The sequence below is a fragment of the Lepisosteus platostomus genome, chromosome 1 (assembly GCF_059453375.1).
Source record: "Lepisosteus platostomus isolate fLepPlt1 chromosome 1, fLepPlt1.hap1, whole genome shotgun sequence".
NCBI lineage: Eukaryota > Metazoa > Chordata > Actinopteri > Semionotiformes > Lepisosteidae > Lepisosteus > Lepisosteus platostomus.
In genome coordinates, this window is record NC_142611.1 from 22,234,309 (window position 1) to 22,253,996 (window position 19,688).

At 42.0% G+C, this 19,688-nt stretch overlaps 1 protein-coding gene across 1 annotated transcript in view; it reads right to left on the reverse strand.

Moving 5' to 3' along the window:
• gabrb1 (gamma-aminobutyric acid type A receptor subunit beta1) overlaps positions 1 to 19,688 on the reverse strand; it is a 445,034-nt gene that overhangs the window by 22,195 nt on the left and 403,151 nt on the right. The window contains exon 8 of the mRNA XM_088627363.1: positions 13,686 to 13,936. Coding sequence (XP_088483489.1) covers positions 13,686 to 13,936 — 251 coding nt within the window. The remainder of the gene's footprint in view (positions 1 to 13,685; positions 13,937 to 19,688) is intronic.

Sequence of the window (19,688 nt, forward strand, 5' to 3'; positions counted from 1 at the left end):
CCTGTCACACAGCTTGACTCCAAAGACAAACTGTGCAAAGCATCCATATGTCTTAATTCTTCTCTGACTCCTGGGACAGCAACAATCTCAAGAGGCAGTTGCATTTGGCTTCCTGGGTCTAGCTCTGAGTCAGGGCAGCTGTGAAATCTTGGCAAGCACCACATGGTTGGAAGTGTTTTTTGAAGTGGTGAACAGCCATAACAATGCTGTTAGGAAAATGTACTTTCCTAGATGTCATTACATACAATTTACTCATGTATCAAAAGCTATGAATATCTTACAGTAAAGGTGGTCTTTTTCTGAAATGATAAGCATAGATTTAAACTATTATTTACTGATTTGGCACCATCAGTCAATGTATTTGGTGTAACCAAATCCTTTAGGAGGGTCTGGAGTGCTTCACTTCAAAATTAGTTTCACTTTTATTTGAAACTCAACATTTAAAATTAAATTAAAGCGAACTACTTTTTACTACTATTTAATGGTAAATAAAAACATTGAAACTTGAACTCTTGAAAAGAAGCATTAAGTAACCTACTGTAATGTACAGTATCATCTTTGAAAGCTAGGGAGGCACAAGGGCTTATATCACGGTATTCCTGGTACCATACCATGTTACCCTTTTGTCACAATTTATATTTCTTATTGAGTGCTCTTATTTGGTTTAAATAAACTAGGGACTATCCATAATATATTGTAACGCCCTCGCCTGGTGGTGAGGAGGAAGCGCCCCTAGGAGCTCGTAGTACTGCTGGGCATGCTGGGAGTGGTAGCCGGGGAGAGTCTGAGGGTCAGCACGATGACCAGCGGCTGACCCTACCTGTGTAAATAATGTCCTAGTAGTTCTAGTGCCCTGTGTAGTCTTGTAAAAATATAGTGTGTAATTACCACCCTAAAGATGTGTACGTGTTCCGTCAGTCTCCTCATGTGCGTGTATATCCTGCGTTTGGTTTTGTGTGGTTGTTAACGAATAAAGCTAGGGCTTGGTTGGTTAATCGCGTCTCCACTGTTCTTTAGGTCTGAAAAGAACCTGCAAACGCTACATTGGTGTTAGCAGTGGGATGAATGAACAATTAGTGGCAGACACTACCCGATTCTGTTAAGTGCCGGCTGACGCTGAAAGAACCAGAACCCATCGGCAGCGCACATAGGGAGCCTGAGCAACTCCTGGGTGCGACAGGTGGCCACAGCCCTTACCAGGGCTACCCAGTAGTGGTCCCGCCAGTAGAATTGGGGTGACTGGCCGCTACTCCTGGTCAGCGGCTGCCCCAGAGAGAGGATGTCATGTCATGTTCCTCGCCCGGCGTGGATACCCAACTTTCCCTCGGGAGGCGCAGCGGGAGATGGCTCTCCAGGCCTTTCTCAAGGCCCTCTCATCTGAAGAGCTGCGGCGCCACGTGCAGCTGGCTGCGCCAACATCGCTGGAGCAGGCCTTGGCCCTTGCTACACGGGCTGAGGCGGTGTTCGGGGTGACTGGAAGCGCCAGCAGACGCAGTCTGCCGGCTGACCGAGGCCGCGACGGAGGAATCCAGCGAGGGGGAAGAGGAGCCAACCCGTGCAGCGACCCCCGCGGAACAGCCCCGCACGCTGATTTACAACCGCTGCGGGAAGAGAGGACACCAAGCCCGGTTCTGCCGGGCACCCGAACCTCGCACTCCTCGATCGGCGTCGGGAAATGGGAACGGGGCGGCTCAGCGTGGGGAAGGCCGCCCTTGAACACCTCAACTCCCGCTCCGGAGAGCGCTGTAAAAACCAGCGCCCCTCACGCCACTGTGGGGCGAGTCGGCTGTAGCCGGGCCTGTACCTCCACCGCCAAATCGAGGACCAACCCTGCCTGGCCCTACTCGACACCGGTTCATCGGTAACCCTACTCCGGCCGGGTGTCCTCCCCGACACCGAGGGAACCAATCCCCCAGGATGGCAGGCCTACAGCCTGCAGCTGAGTACCGTGATGGGACAGCTCGCTGCAGTCGGGGGAAAACAGGTGCTTGCCTTCCGTCTGGGTGCAGGAACGGTGCGCCACCCCTGCTACCTCGCACCCATTCAGGAGGACTGCATTCTGGGGCTGGACCTACTGCAGCGAGTGGGGGCCAGTTTGGACTTGGACCGGCAGGAGTTGGTGTGGCAGGGGGAGCGACTTCACCTGGTGGAGGGCAGGCCCGGTGAAGGCCGAGGGACGCAGGCTTGCCGGAGCCGGGGGAAAAAGAGGCAGTGGCGGCGGCGGCGGCGGCAGTCAACGGGGCAGACCAGGCCTGCGAGCCGGGGAGCGAGCGTGCCAGATCCTGCCCCGGAGTCGGCCGGGGGGCCAGACAAGGCGGCGGCGGTGGGGGGCGAGCGTTGTGTGGAAGCGAGGCGCGCCGTTGAGGACCTCTACCAGCGGAGCTGCGAGGGCCTCGATCAGGATCAGCGGCAGCGGCTCCAGGAGCTACTCGCCCAGAACGAAGACCTCTTTGCGGCGAGAGATGAGGACTGCACCCGCACTGCCCTGGTCCAACACGAAATCAACACCGGCGACGCTCGGCCCATTCGCATCCCACCGGGACGCATGGTTCACGCCAAGCGGACCGCCGGCGAGGAAAAGATCCGGGAGATGGCCGCAGCGGGGGTGATTGAGCCCTCCTCGAGCCCGTGATTTGCGCCAGCTGTACTGGTAAAAAAAAAAGACGGCTCGTGGAGGTTCTGCGTCAACTACTGCAAGCTGAACGAGGTCACCCGGAAAGATTCCTACCCCCTGGCGAGGATAGATGACGCCCTGGACTACATCACTGGGTCGACCTTGTCCAGCTCCCTGGACCTCCGCTGCGGCTACTGGCAGGTACCGCTTGCTCCCGATGCTCGCCCGAAGACGGCCTTTTCCATCGGCCAGGGCCTCTGGCAGTTTAGTGTCATGCCTTTTGGCCTGTGCAATGCCCCGGCGACGTTCGAGAGGCTGATGGAAAGGGTGCTGGCATCGGTCCCGCGGAACCAGTGTGTGCTGTATCTGAACGATCTGCTGGTTCATGCCCGGGGTTTCGACCAGGCCTTGACGAACCTCCAGGTGGTGCTGGCCTGCATCCGCCGTGCTGGCCTGAGGCTCAACCCCCGCAAGGGCGAGCTCCTGCCGCGGGAGGTGACCTTCCTGGGACATGTTGTTGGACCGCGAGGGGTGGCTACGGACCCAGGTAAGTTCGCCGCAGTGAGGGGCTGGCCGACTCCACGCACCGTCGGGGAGCTCCGCAGCTTTCTGGCGTTGGCCTCGTACTACCGGAGGTTCGTCCGGGACTTTGCCAGCATCGCTGCCCCGCTGCACCGCCTCACCGACAAGGGCCGCCGTTTCGACTGGGACTCGGGCTGTGAGACTGCCTTCGGCCGGTTGCGTGAAGCTCTGGTGGGGGCCCCCGTGCTGGCCTACCCCGACCCGCGGTTGCCGTATGTTCTCGATACCGACGCGAGTAACTCGGGGGTGGGTGCGGTGTTGGCGCAGGAGGGGCCGGATGGGGAGCGCGTAGTGGCCTACTATAGTCGGGCTTTGACTAGGACTGAACGGAACTACTGCGTGACCCGTCGAGAACTGCTGGCGGTGATGGCGGCGGTCCACCACTTCAGGCCGTACCCGTTCGGGACCCGGTTCCGGCTGAGGACCGACCATGCGTCCCTCACCTGGCTGCTCCACTTTAAGAAGCAGGAGGGGCAGATGGCGCGATGGATAGAGATCCTGCAGGAGTACGACTTCACTGTCGTGCACCGTGCGGGGTCTCGCCATCTTAATGCCGACGCTCTCTCACGGCGCCCCTGCGAGGCCACGGACTGCCACCACTGCGCCCGGCGCCGGAGGTGAGCACCGCGGCCACGGCCCGGGAGGGGCCGCTGGGGGTGGGCCTGCCAGACCTGGCGCAGCGCCAGACCTGGCAGCTGGTGGTGCTTCGGTCGCTCCGCAGGGCGGTGCTCCGAGCAGTGCACGGCCAGCCGGGCGTGGGGCACTTCGGCGGTAAAAAAACCCTGCAGCGTCTCCGAGTCCATTTTTATTGGGGTCTTTGCCACCGGGACGTGGAGCGGTATTGCAGAACGTGTGCGGTGTGCGTGATGCAGAAGGGTCCCCCCGAGCGCTCTCGGGCCCCCCTCCAACAACACCAGGTGGGGGCTCCTATGGAGCGGGTGGTAACTTCGAGTCCCAGGTCTTCGCCAGAGTGTGCCAGCGCCTGGGGATCACTAAGACGGGGACCACACCGCTGCATCCCCAGAGCGACGGGTTGGTGGAGCGGTTTAATCGGACGCTCGCCACCCAGCTGGCCACCCTGGTGTCCCGGCACCAACGGGACTGGGACCGCCACCTCCCCCTTGCGCTCTGGGCGTATAGGACCGCGGTCCAGGAATCCACCGGGTACACCCCGGCCTCGCTCATGCTGAGCCGGGAAATGCGAACCCAGGTGGACCTGGTCTTCGGCCCGCCGCCCGGAGACGGGTCGGCACCGCCAGCTGGACCGGATTACGAGTGGGACCTGCGGCAGCGGATGCAGCGGGTGCACAGCTTTGCACGGACCCACCTGACACAGACGGGGGTCCAGCAGACGCGGCACTACGACCTGCGCTGCAGGGGGCCTGCCTTCCAGCCCGGGGACTCGGTTTGGTGTACAACCCGCGCCGCCGCAAAGGCCTCAGCCCTAAGCTGGCGCCGACGTGGGAGGGGCCCGCTGAGGTACTCGGGGTGGTGGGCGAGGTCTGCTACCGAGTCCGGTTGCGAACACGGGGGAGAGTGGTGGTCCTGCACCGAGACCGCCTGGCCCCCTACCGGGCCCGGGAGGAGGAGCCGTGTGGGGAGGCTCTGGAGGAGCAGCCGGGGCTGGAGCCGGCCGATAGTGGGGCGTCCGTGGGTCGCCAGCCGTCACCGCGGCGCAGCGGCCGCTCACGCAGGGTTCCTCAGCAGTTAGCCGAGTACGAGTACAGCCTGAGGGGGCAGACGCCAGACGCTTCAGTTGGGGGCAGTGTAACGCCCTCGCCTGGTGGTGAGGAGGAAGCGCCCCTAGGCACTCGTTGTACCGCTGGGCATGCTGGGAGTGGTAGCCGGGGAGAGTCTGAGGGTCAGCACGATGACCAGCGGCTGACCCTACCTGTGTAAATAATGTCCTAGTAGTTCTAGTGCCCTGTGTAGTCTTGTAAAAGTATAGTGTGTTGTTAGGTAATTACCACCCTAAAGATGTGTACGTGTTCTGTCAGTCTCCTCATGTGCGTGTATATCCTGTGTTTGGTTTTGTGTGGTTGTTAACGAATAAAGCTAGTGCTTGGTTGGTTAATCGCGTCTCCACTGTTCTTTAGGTCTGAAAAGAACCTGCAAACGCTACAATATGTTTAAATAATTACAGTATGTGGTAATAAATACCCATCTTAATATTAAAATAAGAGTTCCAATATACAGTATAATATACACAACAACCAATTTTCACTTTGCATTTTTAAATATAAATCAAAGTTAGAGCACAGTACAAATCACACAGAAAAGATTAATGTGAAACTCAATGTGGAAACTAATTAGGTTAATCACACAACAACATTCTGCATGCTCCTATACACACAGTATCACTAGTAAAATCAGGAACCCCAGTGGTTTATTATACTATGAATAAATATAAATATTTATAAATATTGCATGAAAACCTTCTCATGACACATACAGATGCAGCCATTCAAAACAAGCGGGCAATACCGCATTATTTTTCAGTGGGCTTGACGCAGTATACCGCAAGTCACGGTATTAATACCGTATATTCTCGCATAGCGCCGCATGAAACAGCATGAAACCGCATGACACGCATGATACCGCAAATAAAAAAATAGTATCCTGAATTTCCGCAAGGTGTAGCTAATAAAGCTCAACCTCTCATGTTTGAGCTGTTGCCATCAAAGTCTTTACCAAAGATATTACTAATAATATTTACAGTATAATGAATGACCTTGGACAAGCTGTAAACTCAAAGTATTGCCCTGGTCCACATTCTTTTTTTCATTCACCTTTGTAAAAGTAACACCACAGCATTTTGTTGATCCAATCACGCATTTGTTTCCAATCATGCAAAGTACAGTAATTTTTGAGAATCTCTGATTCACCATGCGTTTCACATACTCATAGAAGATATTGATTTAGGAACATGTATACTGTACTGTATACAGTATGTATATGTATATTTAATGTCTTTACTGTGCCCATTTAAGTATTGAATATTTATATGGAATTTTACCATAACGCGTGTGAAATCCATAAACGATATTAGTTTTGGAACATAAACATACAGTATGTAAACTGTATATGGGTGGTCTCGGTACTTTAAAGAAAAAATACACACCAGTATTCCATTTCTCCCTAAACATTTTAAGCATCGCAGTCTTTAACTAACATGAAATAACATGTGTATAAAAAGTGATAGTTTTAAGCTTTTCTGCGCATACGCTCGATACCGGAGTCAACAAGCATACTTTTAGAATTTGATTAATAGTGGAATCGCATATCTAAAGAAATTAATAACGATATAATTTTGTTTCTGTCAAAGTGCAATGAAACCTATAACTTGATTCTTATGGACGCCCGGTCCTGCCAGGGATTAAAGAAAAACATGGAATCGCGTATCTAAAGAAATAACAGTATACAGTAACTATGTTCATGCACAAACAGTAGCATGTTACATTATAAATTTGGGTGTCTCCTCTTGCCAGAAAGCGCTAAATTGCATTTTGAGTGCGGTTTTCGACTTTTTTTTAAATTATAACCCATAAATAAGCTGATACTGTTTAGACTTTTTTTTAAACTATTACAGCAGCACAATGTGCTTTTTCAACGAAATGTCTTGTGTTGTACAGCTTTTCAGCTAAATACTGTATATCGCTTACGCCTGACATAAGAGGTGCCCGATAAAAACCGGTTGAACAGCTCTGTTGGAAGTTTCGTGAAAAAGGAGGTTTCGTGAAAAAGCTACAGGAGTGCCAATCATAATCGTTTTTATTTTTAATCGTTCAATGCAGATGGCTGGTGGCATGTTCCATAAGAGTACGGTAATTAGAAAACATTAATACTTTCGTTGAAGTTTAAATAAAGTTGATGTTTTATCTAGGGGCTGCTCTCCTGCGTCTGAATAGCGACTTCTAAACTGTGAAAACATGTCTGTCTTTCCGTAGGGAGAAGGGAATCTGATCTGCAAGGCCCTTTGGCTACAAAAGTAAAAAGAAGGCGCTCTCTCTCTCTCGATTATTACATCCAATAATCAAAAATGACACACTAAACATAATAACCATAATAACGACCAACCAACAAAAACAACCATATAAACATAATACCAACCAAAAACATAGATAACAACCACAATACAAAATCAAATATATCAAACCGTTAAAGCAAAACCGTCCTCCAATTATCAACAAATCTTAATATCTAGTACGAATTATTCGAAATACAAACCAAAAACAGCCCGCAAACTTTCTCAAATTCTACCAATTATCATAATCCCTCCCCTTATGCAAAACCAAACCCTCCTCCCATCCCAGTTTATCCTCTTTATCATAAACAAAAGCCATCTCCATACTCAACAACGATAATTCACAAACAGCCAGAACATGTAACTCCACATTCCCAAATAGACCTCATTTCCATAGCCCCGCCCCTCATGCAAAACCAACATCCCTCCCCTGTTCTAGTCAATTAAGCTTCTCCCTCTTTCACTTCTTTTTCCTCACCTTCAACCTTATCGCTCCCCCTTCACTCTCACCATCTGATTAAGAATGAATAAAAGCATTGTATTTTTGTCTGGGTGCTGACAAAGTAAGCACTCTCTCTCTCCGCTGGCGTTTGTAATCGTTTTTATTTTTAAATAAATTTTAGCAAAGTCATGTATTTTAAAAATCTTAAGATTTCTATATTTATGTCTTGATAAAGTGGTTTCATTAGTGACAAAGGCTAAACTTTCTTGGAAAAATGTATTTTATGTAAACCATGTTTGCTATTAATTCATTTAGGGCTAGAATATGTTCATTGTCTTCCAGTGAAAGAAGGGTTCCTTTCGCCGTAGTCGGGAGACATTAGAAGCTTGCCACGCCCGGGCTGTTATACCAATGCATTAGCATGTTAAGGCGATTTAATTGAGGAGCCTAGCTTTCTTAACTAGTAAGTACTGTACCCCCCCCCCCCCCGTGTTATGCTCTTCGTTAATGTCTAAGCCTGAACACATCATTATATCTAATTTTGTATTTCTTTAAAAAAAATTGTTTGCCCAGCCTACCAGTATTGTTGTTATTGTTTTAATCCTGTAAAGCGCTTTGAGGAACCACCTTTAAAGGCGCCATATACAATAAAGTTCATTATTATTACTATTGTTAATTTGCTGGACGGAGAGGTGAACATTATTACGCAGAAGACAAAGATAGCGATTTACGTTGCATTGTGCATTGTGCTGCTGTAATACAGTTTTAAATAATTAAAAGTCTAAACAGTATCAGCTTTATTTATGGGTTTTAAATAAAGGCGATTTAAACGTGATTTAAATCAATATAAATGTTTATATTGTAATGCATAGGTGACTATTCATTGTTATAAAAATGACTTAAATTTAATCATGTTGTGATATTTAGAAATATAAATTTGTTTGGTGCGAGTGAAGTTTTATTTAATCTCTGACCCAGGGAAACGTTTTGAGAAATGTTTGTTAAAAAAAAGTCATGGCTCCAGCTGGATTTGAACACCCAACATGTGATGTGGGAGTCAGGAACCTGTACAATTGTACCTGAAGCGTGTACAATTCTTGTGTTGCGGTACATGAATATAATTATATAATTATTAATTTCTTTAGATACGCGATTCCATATTATATTCCCATATTATATGTTTTCTTTAAAGTACCGAGACCAGCCACATACTGTATGTTTATGTTCCAAAATTAATATAGTTTATGGCCTTCACACGTGTTACAGTATGCTCCTATTCTCTTTATGCTCAGCTACTAAGATTTCCCTTCAGTGGTAAAATTCCATATAAATATTCAATACTAAAACAGGCACAGTAAAGACATTTAAATCTTTCTACGACTGACCAACGCACCACGAGTGCCCCTGTCGGTCAACCAATCACGTACCACGGTATGTTGCGTCATCATGCGCGAGGCGGTAGCCAATTACCTCCGGTAAGTGTCTATGCCACGCACTTTGAATGGCTGCATCTGTACCAAATTACATTGCTTTCATTGCAGATTCCTGATAGTTTTCAGGCAACTAAAATACCAGGGCTTATACCAGAAACAAGATTACCTTCAAGAATCATAGGGTCTGAGTCAATGGTGTACTCTGGCTTTTAGAGTCAGCCATTTTGCAGAATGTGAAAAAATATAGTAGATTTAATTTTATATCGGTTGGTGTAGCTAAGAATTTAGTAATCATCAAAATTCAAGTTTCTTGTGTCTTTAACAACATCCACAATTTTTCCATTACAAGCATAAATGTCGCAGACCTATTATCATTGAAAGGAACATGAGCCAATAATGTGTTTCAGCTTGTCAGAAATCATTTTTGCATTATCAGTGATTTTGTGCTGAAAGCAATAGTTACAATGAAAAAATAATGCTTAAATAAAGACAAGGAATATCATCAAAACAGTATGTTTAGCAAACATTTTAATAGGTTCCTTTCTGTATTACAGAATCCAAACATGTTTAAAGGGGGCAACAAGCAGAAATCCTCTTAAATTACCATCTACTTCACCTTTCATGAGTCATAGCAAGTTGTTCTGTTTACAGAGGCGTATAAAAACTACTTCTGATTGTTCTGATTTTCAGTACACTGTCCTTCTTTGTGTTTTCTACCACAATTTTACAGCCACCCAATTTCCATCCAATAATTACAATGGGGTCAAAATAAAATTTAATTACTAACATTTATACACAGCTTGCATTTCATATTCTTAACTTATTACAGATCACATTTTTTATACCTTATTAATAAAGGGTATTATTACACACATCAGGCTGGACTGGTAAACCGTCCTAACTTTGCATCATTCAATAAATTAAGATTAGAATATTATTCCGAAATATAACTATATGACACCATTTGTTGCATGACCTTATGGATTATGTCTCTTCAAAGCAAGAGAAGGATTTTTGCATCTGAATCTAATTCTGGAATGTGGGCTGCAATAGGCTTCCGATGGGGATGGTGTAGAACTGTAGGTACTGTATTTTGGATCTTGTATTTAGAATTCGGATACACTCAATTAAAGAAGGAAGGCCTAGGCGAATCCCTTTGTTTACTCTTTCAATCTGGAAACCATTAGCTTTTCTTCTTGGAATTTCAACAAATTCAGCACAGGTTCTCAGATGATGAAGTTCTTTGAATGCCAAACATGTCTAAGAATTCTGATCTCACCAATGATATTTTTCTCTGGTCATCATGCACAGTGTACATCTTTACTGATTTTCCATGACGCCCCTGATGGTAAACTCGCACCAGGCAAAATGTGGAACAAGATCTTGCTGCTAGACCCACATACATCAGTACATTGGGAGCTGATTGCAGTTATAATTTTTTGGTTTTCTTCCTGCTATGCTCTGATGCAAAAGTGGAGGCTTTTGAGGTACAGGATGCAGGACCAGGATGCAGGGCGATGCAATGGCTTTTGTTGGTCTTTGCAATGTAAGATGCAGCTTCCGAAGCACAATCTGTTGTCTTTTAGCAACATCTGTGTTGTGGACACAGCAGCATCTGTGTTGTGAATGGATATCAACTTTCTTACGTTGACATTCCTCATTACAGTTCTTTCAGCTCGAGAAGGGTTCCAACTGGTTGGCAGATGAACTCTTTAAAGAAGGAAAATAGAGAGAAGAAAATGCCGGGCTCCTCTTTGAACTTTGTTCCTTATGAAATCCATTTCTCCTGGAGTGTGGTTGCTTTTCCATTATGGGACGGATGCCACCTGCAGTATACAGATAGGCAAGACCTGCTAAATATGCATTTTTTTTTCTTAGTGAACTTCATGTGAAGATCTACAAAGTCTCTTAGCGTGAGATAGTCTTTGGTGGAGATGCTCAGGAAGATGTCCAACTTTGAGAACAGTGCACTTTTAATGACTTCTAGCCCACAGTGCCATTCCTTTAATATCTCCAATGCCACTGTAAGAGGTGCTCTGGGGTCATTGATACACACAGAATCTTTCCAGTCTGATTCAGTTCTTCACTAGCAGTAAGGTCCAAGCCTTTGATAACATTGCCAAAAGATATTTGCCATGCACTATAGTTCGCAGGCCTATTATCGAACTGTGTGACACCTGTGTTCACAGTCTTACAACATGCTTGGAATTAAGCACAATCCATCATGCTTGGTCTTATGCTGTTATGCTAGTGTAGGATTATGAGAAAGATGAGTCAGCATTAATGGATGCCAGTACCTATGATGTGTTCCAGAACCTGACCAGTGTTCAGCCTTAACATGCAGATCTCTAGAAGGCGTGATATCTGTCTGCTTCCTCATTCAGGAACAGTGAATGAGCTTTAGAAGGTGCTGCTTGTCTGTCTATTGGCGTGCCTCATCTCTCTGGCCTGCGGCTGATCTTTGTGGTTAAATGGACTGCCACTGCTATCAGTTGAGTGATGAGTGACATCATGCTGGGCTGTTGACAATGAAATCAAATTATGATGCACTGGTTCTATTCCTGCAAGGACTAAGGGTTATTTAGCACCCTAGTGTGCTTCTGGATATATTCTTCTGTGTGCTGAGCTACACTTTGGTGTGCTACTGGGTCACAGGTTTTTCTGTGAAGTTCCTCATCTTCCAGTTCTACTGCTGCCTCAAGTATTTATGCTTGAGCTAAAGCTGCAGCTGCCTCTTTTTTGAGCTGTAGTGCATCTAAAGTGACCTTAACCTGGCTTTCTCTGTCTTTGCAACTATCTGTTCATGAGCAAAAGATGCTCAGACTTTTGCTGTTTCTTCTTTGGCATTTGCTCTGGCTACACCTGTGCCAAGCTTCAGTGTTTTACTGAACAAATACCAAGCATATAACTATGGAATAAGGGAAGGAGTGAAACTAAATAAAAGATAAATACTATAATTTATACAGACTTTGCATTTCTTATTCTTTACAGATTAGTATTTACAGATTATATTTTTTACATTAATAATAAAAGGTATATTTTGCCATGGATTATAACAAAGTTTGCTATGCTATTACTACATACATCAGGCTAGACTGGAAGACCATTCTACGTCTGCATCATTAATTTAAAAAAGTTAATTATGGAATATTATTCTGTTTACAGTATAGCTACAGTATATAGCAATGTAACATAACAAGATTTAATAATAAACACATTTTCATTTGCAGGCGGTGCTTTCGCTGGCAGGGCCAAGTGGACGGTAGCAGTTTGGTAAGATGGATGCTGGCTATTGACAATGTGTTCAGCAAAACATAATAACCTGTCCATAAGGTCAAAGCAAGCAGCTCCACAGAGTAATGCTCTGAGTCTAACATTAAACACAAATGATCAGCAGAGGGTGCCATATTACAAAACTATAAACTAAAGACAGAATACACAATCACAATGGAACTACATCATTCTATTTTAAAGTCAAGCAAAACACTCTGGAAGGAAACTTAGACCACGAAAAGGACTGTTAGAGTTTTCTATATAGTTGTAGGAAAAAAAAGGTTGGTTCTCTCATAGGGTTAATGGTTCAAAGAGTAAAATAAGATAATTTTCCCAAAAGGTTAGAGTTATAAGGTGAAAGCAATGCATAGATGTCCCAACGCATAAGAAATATGTTTACATCAGACGTTAGCAAGGCAAAAGCAGGTTATAAGCCACATCAGGGTAGGAAGGTTATTATATCAGGATTAGTTCAGCCTCAGCCACTGCTTTTATAATTCCCCCCAAATATTATTAAATTACAGCAAATACAGTGCAGAGACTAAGCTTTAAAGAGGCTATGACTAAGTTTAATATTACTCATATTATAGAACACATAAGCTCTAGTGTTTAGGCTATGGTAAGACTAGTGTTAAGATCAGTATTTGAAATCCTCTGCTATAGGATAAAGTCTAAGATTAACATAAAAATAAATATCAACCAACAGAAGCACTGGTACATCAAGCACATTATCACAGACCCAAGAGGACTAACTCCGTGGCTCAGACTTTCAATGAAGACATTTAATCATGTGGTACATTTCCCTAGTTCATCAATATACAGTATGTACATTAAGCCTAAATTATAACAGTAGTTCCTCCCTGAGTCAGTTGAAAGAAGGGTTAAATATAGCGTATTTGTTCCAAGTTCACAACTATAACTAGTGCTAGGGAGCTGGTTTTGGGTTATCATTAACAATATAATGTAATATAATATGGAGTCCTGGGTTCAATTCCTGGGGTTCTATCTATGTCGAGTTTGTATGTTCTCCCCAGATTTGTGTGGGTTTAATTCGGGTACTCATCTCACACTCCAAAATCATGATAGAAGATTAAGTGGCTCCTGAAAGAAATGGGTCTTGTGGTGTCCAAATCAAAAAGAGTTATGTTTGATGACTCTGTCTCAATACTGTTATCACTGAATGAAATCTGTCAATGACATCATCAGAATAAGCCTGAATACGATATGTTGAGCATCATTGTTATGTTGAGCAATTTCTAATGTGCAGCTACCTGCACCTGTTGAGCACCATGCCAGCAATTTGTAATCTGTTCCTACCTGCACCTTGTTGGTTTCTAGTCTGCCCTTCTCATTGTTCGCTTTGGCAGCCTTTTCTGCTGCCTTCTTTTGGAGATGAGGGCCCCTTCCAAAGAATATGTAGTTGACAAAAGCATACTCGAGTAGAGCCAGGAATACAAATACAAAGCATCCCATCAAATAAATGTCAATTGCTTTCACATATGGGATTTTAGGCAACGTCTCTCTCAGATGGGTACTGATGGTTGTCATGGTAAGCACAGTTGTTATTCCTGTTGAAAAAGAGAGAAAAATAATTATATCCTTATTTACAGGAATTCATTACAAAATCTGTTATTAAGATCAAAATATGCTTCAGATGTTTAAGATAGAAAAAGCTCTTTCTAATACAGTATACAGTATGTAGCTCCTGATATATCTTTTGTAATATGAGAATTGTAGGACACACTTGGAGTAATCTTTGAGATAAACAAATAATCAAGACACTTCTCTATGAGGCTAAAAACATGTGGCTTGTTCAGATTATTCTTGGTTAATCTTAACACCTAGGGCTATTAAAGGACAAGAAAATCTTGCTTTATGCCCCGTTTCTGTCTAATAGGTGTTGTCATCCTTAAGAATAACTGGAGATGTCAGTTGAAACAGACAAAATAGCTACAGCTTGACCAAGTAGCCAAGACAAGGCTACATTGCACTGTAAAAAGGTGAAACCTGTCAATAGTTACTTAATGTCTTGACTGCTAGTTTATTTATGAGGCTGCTGAAAAACATAATGGAATAATCTCTGTGATTTCAATTTTAATTTATAGACATTATAATTCTTTAAGAAGTTCAAGTAGGTAGCTGTGTCAGTGTGTGTAGGCTGCAAAGGAACAGGTAAAGGTTTATTCCAAGCTGAAAGGAAAAGAAAAGAGACACAATATGTGAAACGGTGAAAAGAAACAGCCAAAACATTGTGTCTCTTTTCTTTAGAATCTTTACTTATGTCTACATACCAACATTTGGAATATAAAACGAAATAGCACAGCAATTGTAATTGCAATTGTAGTCCAGATTCCTTTAATTTTATGTACTTTTTTTGTCTTTAGGCTTGGAAAAATAGAGAAAATCATAATCTCTGTTAACAAGTGTGTATATTTATCATCTCTGGCCATAAGTTTCCTAGAGCTATAAAAACTGCTAAATAAAATGGTAACAAATGTTTTTTTTATTGAAAGTTGATTTCTCGATGCTGTATTCAGGATTACTTTCAAAGACAAATTGTAACACAACCGGGCACATGGTTCTGTAGTCAGCCAAGATGCTTCGGCAGAGAGAGGAGGGTGGCAGAGTTAGAGGAGATACATTACTTTTTAATTGGGAAAAATACGGTTTGTGATTGGTCAAAAAGCTACCAGGTGGAGTGTGGGTACCCACACCCTGCAGGTCCCTGATTAATTAATCATCTTGTTGGATGATTGATGCCCTGTAACTTTTAGGATTATCTCCGGATGTGCCTGTATCCCTCTGTTAGACATCCAGCTAACAGCAGTGGACATCCATCTTAAGGGAGTATTGTAACAGTCCTGGATTGTCCTGGAAAAGATCCTCATAAAAAGATAACCTCCTTGCCTCTACTTGCTCACTCGCAAAGACCACTAGGTCATCCTGTGGCTGACCACAGAGAAGGGCCTCTTTCGCTACATATAGTACCTGTGATGGCAACAGGCTGTTTGTTTCACATACACATATTTTAGAAATACTTAATTCACTTAAAAGTGAAATATGGAGCCTTGTCCCTATAAACTGCATTACCTAATGATGGCCAAACAGAAACTAATCACATTGTCAAAATCAACTGATTTTCTAGTCAGTCAGGACAGATAGAATAATGCACATACAACATAATGCAAAAATTCAAAGCAAAATCAAGTCAAAATCTAAATGCAGTTGAAAACCACCATCTGTGCATGTCGTAAAAGTTCTAACAGTATTCACCTGCATACTGTTATAGTTATAGTTTGGACTTGGTGTTGTATTATGCAGACTGAGGTCATTAAACACATATTTAAACCTGGTTCCTATATGATGTTGCCATTGCTTTGTTTTTCGTATGATTTTGTATCTATCTCTCAATTTATTTCCTCAAAATGAATGTGTTTTCCTATATTAATTGAAGTGTTTGTTATTTTAAATGCTGAAAAAAAATGAAAAAAGTTCCAAAAGAAATCACAATCACACACAGTCATTTAGTTCATGTCCCACAGAGCCTCTTGCTTTAAACTGCAGCCCTTAGTATTATCTGTCAAACCACAATGTCCTGAGCCCTGCCTTGGGAGCTTGGCTGTAGCTAACTTTCTGGAAAACACAGATAAAAACCTGTCTCTGAAGTAACAGTGTAATAAAAATGATTTTAAATATGTTAACATGGGGCAGCCAGTAGAGACAAATTCACTAATAGCTTAGACAACAAGATGTTTAAATCAGTATCTATACAATTTACTGGGTATTTCTATATTCTTATTGTTCCTTATATGATTGGGCACCTTTCATCTGTAAACATTTGAAAGATTCAAAATCCTTCTAAACCTAATTCTATTTACACTACATAAACACTGGATGACTAAGGCAAAAAAGCTGCAGTACTAAGGTTATTAAAATGCAAAAAAACATATTGCAGTTAGGCACATAAGAAATCTGCATTTTATTATTTGCACAGTGGTTGGTCAAAAAAGATATTTGGATTGTGTTACAGTATGCTGTATACACAGCGATTAGACAAATAGCCGTTGCATGCAACAGCGACTGGATCCTATACAGTGCAGATTAAGAAAACTGACCTACATAGTGTTTATTTTAAAAAAGAACTGTGATACTTAGGCAAATAAATTACTAAGAAAATGGATATATGAATTTTTATTTCTAGCATAGAAAACAGAACTGTAGTATTATTTAATGTAGTGATAGCTGCTGCAATATTAGTTACGTATTTATAATACTTTTGAATTTTGTGAGTGGCATTCATTAATTTTACATTTCTAAAATAATTCTATTTTCCATTTTTAAAGGGTCTATTTATTCATCAATATCAAGCACAAGATGTAGTCCAGTTTTTACTTCAGTGCATGTCCCGAATACATGGACAGAAAAAACATTTCCCGACATCCCACACTGTGAATATCCACAATATTCGTACTGTACATCACCTGAAGTATTACTGCCTGATGTGATGTTAATTGGAGGTTACTGTGTACATTTGGCTTTTATTTTGAGTTGAAATGCACTCATCAATGCTGATTCTTTCTAATCACGAATTCTGATTTGTGAATAGCATTGCTATTGTGTAGCATTGCAGTTCCCCTTTAATGCTTAAAAGGAGTAATCAGTTGTATAATGTTTTATAAATAGATTAAATTGCATATGCATATATTACAGTATCAAGTTGCGTACTGAAATAGAGTTTGTAAAACAAAACGGTCTAAAGACTTACTGTTATTTGTAACACTTAATGTTGAATAAACATTCTTGATCTTTAGACATACCAGCTGTCTGAACACATGCTGACATTAGTTTTTTGAGGTGAGTGTATTTTCACAATATTTTAGTTTTCAGATGTTTATATTTACCCTAAATTGGAAAAAGTGGTTTAATGGATCTATGGATGCTTGCATACATTTAATAAATACTGTACATGTATATAAGTACATTTCATAAATAAATGTTATTCAATTTATTTTAATTTTTCCCAAATATTTTTTTAATTCCTTTTTTTGTAGTAGATGCATGTTTTTTCTCTCCTTTGTGGGTGAGGATGGGAGGGAAGTGGGTAGAAGGGGCTTTTTTGTTCCTTTTGTTTCTGATTGTTATTTCTTGATTATAAAAATAACAAAAGAAGTAAAGTAGGGTGTTCTTATTTCTGTGACCACATACGATAAGTGAGTATACTGCCTATACGGCACTAAGCCTTTTCAATAATACAATATGCTTTATGAAGTATTCTTCCAGACTATGTTATTATATATTTAAATTATTTATTTCTTATTGTATTCCTTACATGTTTTGTATTTTCAAGTTCACTGTGTTTCATCCTAATAGAACAATGATCAGTTGCTATTACATTATCACCTCATCATCATTTCATTTTCAACGTCCTACTGTATCTTATACACTTATTTTATTACTGGATATAGGCTTGATGCCTATCCTAGGTAGGATTGGGAGCACTAGGGATACACCCTGGAAAAGAAGCTGGTCAAACGCTGGATTTACACAGACACATAGAGTAAATGTACGCTCACATCAGGACCAATTTTATAAAAGCCAATTAACCTACCAATAACACACCCAGCACCCAGAGAAATCCAATGTGAACAGGTGGAAAACACACAAAACCATAGCTGTACATTTAGTGACAAATAAAGTGTCATGGTATATTTAGTTCTTAAAAATGTATGGTAAAAATACAGAATGCAAAATTAAACAATTTCATTTTTGAGTATAAGCTAAGTATAAACCAAATATAAGTATATTTTCTTAACAAATTCAAAATCAATATAAAAATAAAGACATTTCATTACTAACGTTTTAAACAATGAAATAACATCTAGCATTGAGACTATACTATGAATTAAGTGATATTAAAGATTTCTAATAATCTTTCTGTTGCCTTGACAAGACAGCTTGTGCCTCAAAGCTAAGCCTTGGTATGCAGATAAAAGATGCCTGTCTGATAAGAAGTATATCCCAAGTCTGTAGCATAGTCAAGGACCGTAAAACTGTGTCCGTTCTCAGCTCCCTGAATGATGAATTCTATTACAGGTTCCCCTTAGTTTGCTATACTTTTCTGCCCAAGACAATGGATCAGAGGTCACTATCAATTACTGAAAAGGTGACGAGCCAATGAGGAACCTGCACGGTGGGCAAAACCTAATGACATCATAATCACTAATTGTGACTTCATGGTTTAAAAGGTCTGCATAGTTCGATTTTGTTTGCTCTTCTTTTCTCTAACTTGGCATTTTGACCAAATGGGTGAGTCTGTAAATAGAATTCTGGCTAAGATTTCTTTCTGCAACAGAAGAAATAGTGAGTTTTCCAAACCAATTGTTTTCAACTGAGCAACAAAATTAAGACAGACTCTTTTTTGTCAACATTCAGAATATTGAAGCATATTCAGGAAAGTACTATAGCGGGGGTGAACCACCATCTCAGTTAGTAATGAAAAAAAAACTTCAGCAATATGCTACGGTAACTTCCTTGGACTGTTTTCCTTGGTAGTAGCTACTGTAAGTAAAGCTACAAACCCAACCCAACTCCATCCAACAGGAAATTAAAAACTCAAAAAAATTACAACAAGAAACATGTGTCCAATGAATCTCTGAGTATCAAACTTCTTTATTTACATTACAATTCTCAAGTTAAATGATTATTTCAAAGATGTTTGATAAAGCTTAGTTCACAATAGAAAATGCATATTTTCTTATGTTTGGGATATACACGTGATTTACTACAGTATATGAGCTTGTTATAACCTATGAAGTAGACAATAACAAATGGTATAGTGGATAAAATAACATAACGTTATTAATTCTTGTCTACTATGTAATCTGTGAGTGAACAATCACCCATTTATGTAATTCATTCAATAATACACACACTCTTCAAATTATACAAAATATAACTTATGCAAATAAGATTTTACATACAAAACTTTCATGGTACCCATAATAAAATTGGAAGTAATGCATTAAGATCCTTTTAAGGATGTTTCACTTCCTCTTGGACTGCTAGCTGCTGATACCTTCTCTCCACTCTTCTCCATGATTAATATACACACTTGTTAACAATTAAAGGGCAGTGATCACTGATGAGCCTTCAATTCTGCTATATTGTTCTTACTTCATCACTTACAGACATAGTTAAAACAAATATGGAAGGATGGGTACAATATATTGATATTGATATATTGATAATTTTATACTGTATGTTCGCGTAACAACTAAGAAGGGGTCACTTCTAACGTAGGTTGTCCCTGAGGAACTCTTA